Source organism: Dendrobates tinctorius, unplaced genomic scaffold (assembly GCF_039654945.1).
Source record: "Dendrobates tinctorius isolate UK_male_01 unplaced genomic scaffold, ASM3965494v1 ptg000396l, whole genome shotgun sequence".
NCBI classification, from domain to species: domain Eukaryota; kingdom Metazoa; phylum Chordata; class Amphibia; order Anura; family Dendrobatidae; genus Dendrobates; species Dendrobates tinctorius.
The window spans coordinates 4,213,225-4,226,087 of NW_027362062.1; the positions used below are offsets into that span (position 1 = coordinate 4,213,225).

General features: G+C 54.0%; 1 protein-coding gene across 8 annotated transcripts in view; it reads left to right on the forward strand.

Moving 5' to 3' along the window:
* RC3H1 (ring finger and CCCH-type domains 1) overlaps window positions 1-12,863 on the forward strand; it is a 79,844-nt gene that overhangs the window by 43,432 nt on the left and 23,549 nt on the right. For all 8 annotated transcript variants that reach the window (XM_073563590.1, XM_073563592.1, XM_073563594.1 and 5 more), the window contains exon 9: window positions 13-125. In XM_073563590.1, the coding sequence (XP_073419691.1) occupies window positions 13-125 (113 nt within the window). The remainder of the gene's footprint in view (window positions 1-12; window positions 126-12,863) is intronic.

Genomic DNA, 12,863 nt, shown 5'->3' on the forward strand with positions numbered 1-12,863 from the left:
TTTTTGGCACAGCCTCCGCAGCACAGCAAGTACAAGACTTACATGTGCAGGGACATGAAGCAGCGGGGAGGATGCCCCCGTGGGGCCAGCTGCACCTTCGCTCACTCTCAAGAAGAGTTGGAAAAGTAAGCTATTTTTTTTGTTTTTTTTTAATGGGTCAGTCATTGGTAAAACAGTGACTTTTAGGGTCAGGGCATCTGATCTGCCACAGATTCTAACTTTTGCTTGAAATATTTGAAAATAATAGTGTCCTTTACTCTGTCGCCTAATTGGGGGACACAGAACCTTGGGTGTTATGCTGCTGTCCACTAGGAGGCGACACTATGCATAATCTGAAAAAAGATTAACTTTGGCTCCTCCTCTGCAGTATACACCCCTGGACGGCGTCAGCCTTCTCCAGTTTTTGCTTAGTGTCGCAAGGAGGCACACCTTTTTTCTTCCGTTTTTTTCCTTTTTTCACGGAAATACAGATGAAGAAAAGTGGGTCTCCAGCGAGACTCCCGGCATGGCTCCCTCCTCGGTCCCCTATTAGGGGTACCCGGTTGAGGTGGTTTTTTTCCCCATGTCGCTCCCTCCCCAGTCCCTCGGGTCCTGGTTCGAGGTCGAGACCCCCCTCCTTCCCCAACACCCTTAAGGGGTCTGGGTTGAGGTCGAGGCGAGGATGAAGACCCCCTGACGGTGACAGACGCACCCTCCCTAATCCCCCGCAGGGGGTATTAGGTTGAGACGCCTCAGGTAGGGTCGGAGATCAGGCAGCATTCCGCAGCTTCCAGGGACCCCAGGCCGGCTGAGGGATCCTGTGGGGGCCGGGGGAGGGTGCGGACTGGATGGCACAGCAGAAACAGGGCTTTTACTGCGTCCCTGTCTCTGCAGCAGCAGCGGCTCCATAGCCCTTCAGGGGCCCCCCATACAAAAACCGCTACCCCTGCTACCCCCACCGCTATCCAGTCGACCGTTCTGGGGGGGTCTGGTACAAATCAGCCCCCCCCGGACTACCGCGCCGCTCTGGAGCCCTCCTGGGCATCAGGCTTCAAATTTAGACCGCGGCTTCGGCCTAGCTGAAGCCGCCGCCTTTTCCCCGCCCCCCCGGCCCGCCCCCCTGATGACCAAAATGACACACTGGAGTGTCATAGAAGGGGCGGATTGAGGCAGAAAGGGCGCGTTTTTACACAGCCCAGCGCGCCCTTTTCAGCTCTCCGCCCCCTCCTCCCTCTCCTCAGAGCCCCGGTGGCCATTTTTTCTGGATGAGATCCAGGAGAGAAGCATCACAGCGGTCTCCGGGGGGCACAGAACTTGGATCTGTCGGCGCTGGACCTAGGGGCACACCGGTGGGGTAAGCTCACAGCTGGGTTCTCATTACTCAGCTGTGAATCTATACTTCCTATAAGGCTTTCTGTGGGTTCCCTCTGCGTAGCCACCCCTGTACGATCCCTTATAGCCAGCCTCTGTGCACTATGCCGGGCTCAAGGAAGAGAACCAGGCAGGAATGTTTCTATGCATTCTGCACAGCCTGCAAAGCCACGCTCCCTAGTGGCAGCACGTATCCGCACTGCCGGGACTGCATCCAGAACTCTGGGTCAGAACCCCAGGGAGTCCCTACTGACGCTTCAGTGTCACAGGCCACGCCGGAATGGGCAACTCAGATGTCTCAGTCTATGTCACAGTCCATAGACAACCTAACTGCTACATTGCTGCAAGCTCTGCAGAGTCGGACCCCGGCTATGGACGGTACACAGCAAACGGACAGCTTGTCTCAGGAACATGCTGCTTCCGACTCTCACAGACGTAAGCGGACTCACAGGTCTCGATCACCTGAGTCGCACTATAGCACAAGGTCGTTCCCCTCTAGGGAGAGACAGCGTCATTCCAGGTCTCCTGGGCAGTCCCCTGCCACAGACAGACAGTGCAATTTACCACAGGGATCCCCCACCACAGAAGACCCCCGCCCCAGGTCGCCCTCCAGGGATCACCTTAGTGAGGCACAGGATTCGGAGGGCATCTGTGACTCCGACTCAGATAATGAAACGGTCAGGTCCGTGGTACCTTCTCCCCCTAGCAATACAGCGCTAGTTGAGGACATAATTTCTTCTATTCATCGGGTGCTAAAAATTCCAGAGTCGCCCCCGGAAGTCCCAAAACATAGGATTTGCTTCGAAAGTGTTCAAAAACCACCTAAGGTCTTCCCTAATCACGATGAGTTTGAGAAAATACTTACCAAACAGTTTGCGCAGCCTGACAAAAAATTCGCTAATCGCAAATATCTGGAAGCGAAGTACCCCTTCCCACAGGAAGACACCAAACAATGGGCAGATCCACCTGAAGTGGACCCTCCGGTTTCTAGGCTAGCAGCGCAGACTTTACTCTCTCTGCCGGATAGCTCAACCCTCAGGGACGCAGCAGACCGGCAAGTAGAACGAATGGCTCGTTCTATTTTCGAAGCGGCAGGCGCCTCTCTGGGCCCTGCGTTTGCTTCAGTTTGGGCAGCCAAGGCCATCCTAGCTTGGGCCAAAAGACTACAGGAGGGTCTTCAGGCTTCAAATCCTGAACTCTCGGACCAAGCGGTCCAGATGGCAGTGGTAGCAGACTACATGATTCATGCAGCCCTGGATTCCGCCAGAGGTGTAGCGGGAATAGCATCAAACGCCATCACGATCCGACGCATCCTCTGGCTGCGAGAATGGAAAGCGGATGCGGCCTCAAAGAAGTCCCTCACGCGACTTCCGTATTCTACTGGTAGACTTTTCGGCGAAAAGTTGGACACCATGATAGCCAATGCCACCGGGGGTAAGAGTACCTCTCTCCCTCAACAAAAACCGAAACGCACGTTCAAACGAAGAAACCAGACGCGATTCCGATCCTTTCGGAATTCCTCGGGCTGGTCCGTTTCGCGCCCAGTGCAAAACCGCAACCGTTCTCCACGCAGAGACAACCCACGGACGCAGCAGCGACCGGACAGGGCTTGGCAGTCGAAAGCAGGCCAAGCGAAACCCAAGGGAGGAAAACCTCAGAACTTCACTTCATCATGACTCGAGACCTCCGGAAGACACCCCACCAGTAGGCGGCCGACTTTTACTCTTTCAGCAAGTCTGGCTGCCTATTACAGAAGACAGGTGGGTCAGGGAAATAGTGTCTTCCGGATACAAGATAGAGTTCACTTCCGTTCCACCGAACCGGTTCTTCCTTTCTGTTCCTCCAACACCACCAGAAAAGGCTCGTGTCTTCCACCAAGCGGTTTCCTCTCTCCTTCAATCAGCAGTTGTGGTGCCGGTTCCCGCGAACGAGAGATTCCGAGGATTCTACTCAAATTTGTTCGTAGTCCCCAAGAAAGGAGGCGGCGTCCGACCCATACTGGACCTAAAACAGCTCAACAATTACGTACGGGTCCGTCATTTCCGCATGGAGTCCCTCCGGTCCATCGTTGCATCCATGGAGCAGGGAGAATTCCTCGCCTCCATAGACATACAGGATGCGTATCTCCACATACCAATTGCTCCCGCCCACCAAAGGTTTCTCAGGTTCGCGGTCAACCAAAACCACTACCAGTTTGTCGCCCTTCTGTTCGGACTCGCCACGGCTCCAAGAACGTTCACCAAAGTCATGGCGGCCACCATGGACGTCCTGCACTCAAGAGGCATTCTAGTCGTCCCGTACCTGGACGACCTCCTCGTCAAGTCTCCCACTTTCAAAGACTGCGAGGTCAGTGTCTCAATCACTCTAGACACTCTGAGTCGCCTGGGATGGCTAGTCAACCTACAGAAATCGTCGACCATCCCAACTCGGACTCTAACATTCCTGGGAATGGTATTCGACACCACCAGGGGCCTGGTGCTCCTTCCCAAGGACAAGACACTGGCCATCCGTCTGGGAGTTCGCACACTCCTTCGCAGTCCTCCTCGATCTCTCCGGTTTGCCATGAGAATCCTCGGCAGGATGGCAGCAGCAATAGAGGCAGTGCCATTTGCCCAGTTTCACCTCAGGGTCCTTCAACTAGCCATGCTCAGATCTTGGGACAGGAACCCCTTCTCCCTCGACAGGGAGTTCAGGTTGACGTCATCAACCAGGAGGTCCCTGCACTGGTGGCTCAAACCAACCTCGCTTACACGAGGGAAGCCATTCCTCTCAGGACAATGGAAGATCCTGACTACCGATGCAAGCCTGACAGGCTGGGGGGCGGTACACCTACATCACAGGGCAAGTGGTCACCGAGGGAAGTGACATTGCCCATCAATGTTCTGGAAATCAGGGCCATTCTCTTGGCACTGAGAGCCTTTCATCACTTGCTTGCAGCCTCGCACATACGGATACAGTCGGACAATGCCACGGCTGTGGCATACGTGAATCACCAAGGCGGGACCCGCAGCGCCCAGGCAATGAGAGAAGTGGCTCATATCCTCCGCTGGGCGGAAGACACAAGGTCGGTTCTTTCTGCGGTACACATTCCGGGTGTAGAAAACTGGGAAGCCGACTTCCTCAGCAGGCAAGGAATGGACTCGGGGGAGTGGTCTCTCCATCCCGAGATTTTTTACCAGATCTGTCAACGATGGGGAACCCCGGATGTGGACCTAATGGCATCCCATCTCAATGCCAAGGTTCCCAATTTCATGGCCAGGACACACGACCCGCGGTCGCTCGGAGCGGATGCCCTGGTCCAGGACTGGTCCCAGTTCCGACTCCTGTACATTTTTCCACCCCTCCCCCTAATAGCCAGGGTCGTGAGGAAGGTCAAGCAAGAGGGAGTTCCGACCATCCTCATCGCGCCAGACTGGCCCAGACGTACTTGGTACGCCGACATCGTCCAACTTACGGCAGACGCCCCCTGGCGTCTACCCGACCGCCACGACCTTCTGTCTCAAGGTCCGTTCTTCCACCAGAATTCAGGGGCCCTCAATTTGACGGCATGGCCCTTGAAACCTGGATTCTAACCCAGGCAGGTTTTTCACCGGCAGTCATTGCAACTATGATCAGGGCAAGGAAGCCTGCCTCTGCCAAGCTCTATTATCGTACCTGGAGAGCCTTCTTTTCTTGGTGCGAATCTCATGGACAAGTCCCACTCCCTTATTACCTCCCGAAGGTACTAGGTTTTCTTCAATCGGGCCTAGATGCCAAGCTATCCTTAAGTTCGCTTAAGAGTCAGGTGTCGGCGCTTTCAGTCCTTTTTCAAAAGCGCATTGCTATTAAACCGCAAGTAAGGACTTTCATCCAGGGAGTTTCCCGATTGGTTCCTCCCTACAAACGTCCGATGGATACGTGGGACCTCAATCTGGTCCTGACAGCATTGCAAGCTCCACCCTTCGAACCTCTTAGAGAAGTTCCACTCTCCATTCTGTCTCAGAAAGTGGTTTTTCTAGTGGCTATCACCTCGTTACGCAGAGTGTCGGAATTGTCAGCACTTTCCTGCAGACGACCTTTCCTAGCCTTTCACCAGGACAAGGTGGTTCTCCGCACGGTACCATCCTTCCTTCCGAAGGTTGTGTCCAACTTTCACCTTAACGAAGAGATTTCACTGCCTTCCCTTTGCCCGGTTCCGTTACATAGAGTGGAGAAGGCTCTGCATACGCTTGACCTAGTCAGGGCATTGCGGATTTACGTGTCCAGGACTGCACCTTTCCGGAAATCTGATTCCCTCTTCATTCTTCCGGAAGGTAGTCGCAAGGGGTTGCCGGCTTCCAAGGCTACCCTTGCCAGGTGGATCAGGTCCACCATACATGAGGCCTACCGACTTAACAGTTCCCCTCTTCCGGCCGGTATCACGGCACACTCTACACGGGCAGTAGGGGCCTCCTGGGCCATTCGGCATCAGGCTTCGGCACAACAAGTGTGCAAGGCGGCCACTTGGACTAGCCTACACACGTTTACGAAACACTACAGTGTTCATACCCAGTCCTCAGTGGATGCGAGCCTGGGTAGACTGGTTCTGCAGGCGGCAGTACCCCAAGTCTAGGGGACTGTCAGCACAATATTCGTCCACTGCTTCCCACCCAGGGACTGCTTTGGGACGTCCCAAGGTTCTGTGTCCCCCAATTAGGCGACAGAGTAAAGGAGATTTTTGTGTACTCACCGTAAAATCTCTTTCTCTTAGCCTTTAATTGGGGGACACAGCTCCCACCCTGTTGCCCTTACGGGCCGTTGTTTCCTGTTGAGTTCTCATATTGTTCTTGAGCTCGTACATAGTAGCCTTCTTACAGGCATGGTTATGTTATTTGGTTACGTTCCTCCTTATGCTTTGGCACAAAACTGGAGAAGGCTGACGCCGTCCAGGGGTGTATACTGCAGAGGAGGAGCCAAAGTTAATCTTTTTTCAGATTATGCATAGTGTCGCCTCCTAGTGGACAGCAGCATAACACCCAAGGTTCTGTGTCCCCCAATTAAAGGCTAAGAGAAAGAGATTTTACGGTGAGTACACAAAAATCTCCTTTTTACTTATGGGAAAAGCTAATAAGGGGGGGTGTCTTGTTAAACCAATAAAAATGCAAAATGCTTAAAAAAAAAATATTTTGCAACTTGCAAATCTTTTCAGTCCACAAGAACGGAGGAATTCTTTATTCTACAGCGCTTTACAGTTTGCACACATTGTCATCACTGTCCCCGATGGGGCCCACAATCTAGATTCCCTATCAGTATGTCTTTGGAATGTGGGAGGAACCCGGAGGAAACCCACGCAAACACGGGGAGAACATACAAACTCCTTGCAGATGTTGTCCTTGGTGGGATTCGATCCCGGGACCTCAGTTCTGCAAGGCTGCAGTGCTATGCACTGAGCCACCGTGCTGCCCCACCTCTGCGGTTTTGGCAGCAGTGGCCGGTTTCTTGCACAAGAAGCACACCTATGCAAGCTCTCTGCTCTATAGCTTGTAAGTGCCGCTCTGAAACTATCCGGATCGCTCCGTCTGGCTTGTGTCCATGCACCTGCGCTCTTCCAGTGCCTCATATTCACAGTTTGGGCCAGCGTGGCACTATGCCACTGGCTCGGACTGTAAGTTTTTAGGAGCATACTGTCCCCAAGAAGCCGGGAGGCAGGAGGAGCACATCGTCCCCAAGAAGCCGGGAGGTAGATTAGCAGTGCACTCCTGAAGATAAAAGATAAAACAAACCATTAAGGGACTGTGCACAGACTGACATGCTGCAGATTTTCGCATCAAAGTCAGCTGAGAAAATTGCACCAAATTGTGTGTTGCATTACTGATCTATATGATTCATCCCTATGAAATGTGGATCTTGACTAATGTAACTGTGCACTAAAATACTACATACAAAGCTACAAGTATAGTTACTCTGTCGCCTCATTGGGGGACACAGAACCATGGGTGTTATGTTGCTGTCCACTAGGAGGCGACACTATGCATAATCTGAAAAAGATTAACTATGGCTCCTCCTCTGCAGTATACACCCCTGGACGGCGTCAGCCTTCACCAGTTTTTGCTTAGTGTCGCAAGGAGGCACACCTAAAAAATTTTTTTCCTTTTTCATCCGGATTACAGATGAAGAAAAGAGGGTCTCCTGTGAGACTCCCGGCATGGCTCCTTCCTCGGTCCCCTATCATGGGGTGTCCGGTTGAAGTTGAGATGGCTGTTCCCCATGTCGCTCCTTCCCCTGTCCTGCGGGTGCTGGTTTGAAGTAGAGACCCCCTCCTTCCCCAATTCCTTTTGGTCTTGGGTTGAGGTCGAGGCGAGGATGAAGCCCCCTGATGGTGACAGCAGCACCCTCCCTAATCCCCCTCTGGGGGAGGTTGAGACGCCTCAGGTAGGGGTAGGGTTTGTACCACGGCACTCTGCAGCTTAGAGTAACCAGGGACCCCAGCCCAGCTGCGGGCTCCTGTCGGGGCCAGGGAGGGGAGTGCAGGCAGGCATGGAACAATGAAGACAGGGGACCCCTGTGCCTGCGGCAGCACCAGATCTATGGTGCCTCAGAGGGGCTTCTCACAGCCCCCCTCCCGATTATAGCCCCACCGCTATCCTGCCTTTTCAATCCGGGGGGGGGGGGGGGTCCGGTTCAGTTTCGACCCCCTCCCGGACTTCCGCACCGGCCTGGAGCCCTTTCTGGGCATCGGCATCTAATTCAGGCCGCGGCTTCGGCCTAGCTGAAGTCGCCGCCTCTTCTCCGCCCCCGGATGACAAATATGACCCTCTACAGTGTCTTAGAAAGGGCGGATCGAGACACAAAGGGCACGTTTTTATACAGCTCTGCGCACCCTTTTCAGCTCTCCGCCCCTTCTTCGTTTTTTTTCGGCGGCCATTTCTGCTACAGGCACTGCATTCAGCAGCATCACGCCAGCCAGTCTCCGGGGGGGCACAGGACTGTGGGTCTGCGGCGCTGGACCTAGGAGCACACTGGTGGGGTAAGATCACAGCTGGGTTTTTTACTCGGCTGTGATTCCATATGCCCTGTAAGGCTCTCCTATAGGTTTCCTCTATATAGCCACCCCTGTAGGGCCCTTTGCATAGCCAGCCCTTCTGCACTCTGTGCACTATGCCGGGCTCAAGGAAGAGAACCAGGCAGGACTGTTTTTATGCATTCTGCACAGCCTGCAAAACCACTCTCCCCAGTGGCATTACATACCCGTACTTCCGGGATTGTATCCAAAATACTGGGTCAGAACCCCAAGAGCCTCCTACCAATGTTTCAGCGTCTGCTACCACGCCGGAATGGGCTACCCAGATGTCGCAGTGTATGGCGCAGTCCATAGATAACCTAACCTCCACATTGCTACAGGCTCTGCAGGGTCATGTCTCGGCTATGAGCGTTACCCAGCAAAGGGACAGCTCCACTCAGGGACAGCTCCACTCAGGGACATGCCGTTTCCGGCACTCCCAGACGTAAGCGGACCCACAGGTCGCGTTCATCTGCGTCATCCCATAGCACACGGTCATCCCCCACTAGGGAGAGACACCGTAGTTCCAGGTCACCTAGACCGTCCCCTAACAGAGACAGGCAACGCAGATCTCCACAGCGATCCCCGACCACAGAAGACCTCCGCCCCAGTTCGCCCACCAGGGAACACCTTAGCGATACGCAGGATTCGGAAGGCATCTGTGACTCAGACAACGAAGCGGAGAGGTCTCCGGTCCCTGGTTCTCCTAGCAATATAGCGCTAGTTGAGGACGTAATCTCTTCCATCCATCGGGTGCTAGACATTTCTGATCCACCCCCGGAAGCCTCAGAACACAAGATTTGCTTTGAAAGTGTTCTGAAACCACCTAAGGTCTTCTCTAATCACCCAGAATTTCAGACGATCCTTACTAAGCAGTTTTCGCAGCCTGAGAAGAAATTCGCTAACCGCAAATATTTGGAGGCAAGGTACCCCTTCCCACAGAAGGACACCAAGGAGTGGACAGATCCACCCGAAGTGGACACCCCAGTCTCTAGACTAGCAGCACAAACCCTCCTTTCACTGCCAGATAGCTCAACCCTCAGGGACGCAGCAGACCGGCAGGTAGAACGCGTGGCTTGTTCAATTTTTTGAAGCGGCCTTTCTGGCTCCTGCGTTCGCTTCAGTCTGGGCGGACAAGGCCATTCTGGCTTGGGCCAGAAAATTGCAGACTGGCCTCCAAGCTTCAAATCCTGAGCTGTCGGACCAAGCGGTCCAAATAGCAGTGGTAGCAGATTACATGCTTCATGCAGCTCTAGATTCCGCAAGAGGTATAGCGAGGTTAGCATCAAACGCCATCACAATCCGGCCTGTCCTCTGGCTGCGGGATTGGAAAGCGGACGCTGCCTCAAAGAAGTCCCTCACGCATCTCCCGTACCTCAGTGGGCGGCTTTTCGGTGAAAAGTTGGACACAATGATTTCCAACGCCACTGGGGGGTAAGAGTACTTCTCTCCCTCAACTAAAGCCTAAACGCACGTTCAGAAGGCGTAACCAAACACGATTCCGATCCTTTCGGAATGCTTCAGGCTGGTCCGTCTCGCGTCCAGCACAAAATCGTAACCGCTCTCCACGTAGGTACAACCCATGGGCGGCGCAGAGGCCGGACAGGACCTGGCAGTCAAAAGCAGGCCAGGCAAAGCACAAAGGAGGAAAACCTCAAACTTTCTCCTCATCATGACTCACGAACTCCGGAAGACACCCCACCTGTAGGCGGACGACTTCTACTCTTTCAGCAAGTCTGGCTGCCTATTACAGAAGACAGATGGCTCAAGGAAATAGTGTCTTCCGGATAAAAGATAGAGTTCACTTCCAGCCCACCGAACCGGTTCTTCCTCTCTGTCCCCCCAAAACCGCCAGACAAGGCTCGTGCCTTCCACCAGGAGTCATAGTACCGGTTCCCGTGGCCGAGCGCTTTCGAGGGTTCTACTCCAATCTGTTCGTAGTCCCCAAGAAAGGAGGCAGCGTCCGGCCTGTACTGGACCTAAAACAACTCAAGTATGTACAGGTTCGTCATTTTCGCATGGAGTCCCTTCGGTCCATCATTGCGTCCATGGACCAGGGAGAATATCTCGCCTCCATAGACATACAAGACGCATACCTGCATATACCGATTGCTCCCGCCCATCAGAGATTTCTCAGGTTTGCATACAACCAGGACCACTACCAGTTCGTTGCTCTCCCATTCGGACTCGCCATGGCTCCCAGAACGTTTACCAAGATCCTGGCTGCCACCATGGACGTTCTGCACTCCAGAGGCATAGTAGTCGTTCCATACCTGGACGACCTTCTCATCAAGGCTTCCACCTTCAAGGACTGCGAGGTCAGCGTCTCAATCGTAATCGACACTCTGAGTCACCTGGGCTGTTTAGTCAACCTACAAAAGTCATCGACTGCCCCTAGTAAGTCTCTGACCTTCGTGGGGATGCTATTCGACACCTCCAGGGGTCTGGTGCTCCTTCCCAGGGACAAGGCACTGGCTCTCCGTCTAGGAGTTCGCCTAATCCTCCGCAATTCCCCCGATCTCTCCGGTTTGCCATTAGAGTCCTTGGCAGGATGGCAGCGGCAATGGAGGCGGTACTATTTGCCCAGTTTCACCTCAGGCCTCTTCAACTAGCCATCCTCAAGTCCTGGGACAGGAATCCTTTCTCCCTCGACAGGGAGTTCCGGCTAACATCGGCAACCAGGAGGTCCCTGCACTGGTGGCTCAAGCCAACCTCACTGGCAACGGGAAAATCCTTTCTCTCAGGTCAATGGAAGGTTCTGACCACCGACGCGAGCCTGACAGGTTGGGGTGCGGTGCACCTACATCACAGAGCACAGGGAAAGTGGTCACCAGTGGAAGCGAACATGCCCATCAACATCCTGGAAATTTGGGCCATCTTCCTGGCATTGAGAGCCTTTCGTCACTTACTGTCAGCCTCTCATATCAGAGTACAGTCGGACAATGCCACGGCGGTGGCATATGTGAACCACCAAGGCGGGACCCGCAGTACCCAGGCGATGAGAGAAGTGGCACATATCCTCCACTGGTCGGAAGACACGAGGTCGGTACTCTCTGCGGTCCACATTCCGGGTGTGGACAACTGGGAAGCCGACTTCCTCAGCAGACAAGGAATGGACTCAGGGGAGTGGTCTCTCCATCCCGAAATTTTCCGCCAGATCTGCCATCGCTGGGGGACCCCAGACGTGGACCTAATGGCATCCCATCTCAATACCAAGGTCTCCAATTTCATGGCCAGGACACGTGACCCGCGGTCGCTCGGAGCAGATGCACTGGTTCAGGACTGGACTCAGTTCCAGCTTCTGTACATTTTTCCACCTCTCCCCCTGATATCCAGAGTCGTGAGGAAGATCAAACAAGAGGGAGTTCCAACCATCCTAATCGCACCAGACTGGCCCAAACGTACATGGTACGCCGACATCGTACAATTTACAGCAGACGTCCCCTGGCGTCTCCCCGACCGTCCCGATCTTCTGTCACAAGGCCCATTCTACCACCAGAACTCAGGGGCTCTCAATTTGACGGCGTGGCCCTTGAGACCTGGGTTCTAACCCAGGCAGGGCTCTCATCGGACGTCATTACAACCATGATCAGGGCACGGAAGCCAGCCTTCGCCAAGATTTATTGCGGTACCTGGAAAGCTTTCTTTACCTGGTGCGAATATCGCGGCCAGATCCCGCTCCCTTATTCCCTCCCAAAAGTACTTGGCTTTCTCCAATAGGGTCTGGACGCTAGGCTATCCCTGGGCTCGCTTAAGAGCCAGATGTCAGCGCTCTCAGTACTTTTTCAGAGACTTATTGCTAACAAGCCGCAAGTAAGGACTTTTCTCCAGGCGGTTTCCCGATTGCTTCCTCCCTACAGACGTCCACTGGAAACGTGGGACCTCAACCTGGTCCTGACAGCATTGCAGGCACCACCTTTCGAACCTCTTAAGGAAGTCCCACTCCGCCTTCTATCACAGAAGGTGGTCTTTCTGGTGGCAATCACCTCACTACGCAGGGTGTCTGTCAGCACTCTCCTGCAGACGGCCCTTCCTGGCTTTTCACCAGGACAAAGTGGTTCTCCGTACAGTCCCATCCTTCCTTCCAAAGGTTGTGTCCAACTTCCACCTCAATGAGGAAATTTCACTGCCATCTCTTTGCCCGGTTCCGGTTCATAGAGTGGAGAAGGCTCTGCATACGCTTGGCCTCGTCAGGGCATTGCGTATATACGTGTCTAGGACTGCACCCTTCTGGAAGTCTGATTCCCTTTTCCTTCTTCCGGAAGGCATTCGCAAGGGTCTGCCAGCTTCCAAAGCTACCCTTGCCAGGTGGATCAAGTCCACCATACAGGAGGCTTACCGCCTTAACAATTCACCTCTTCCGGCCGGTATCACGGCACACTCTACGCGGGCGGTAGGGGCCTCCTGGGCTATTCGGCACCAGGCTTCGGCACAACAAGTGTGTAAGGCGGCCACTTGGACTAGCCTTCACACGTTTACAAAACACTACAGAGTC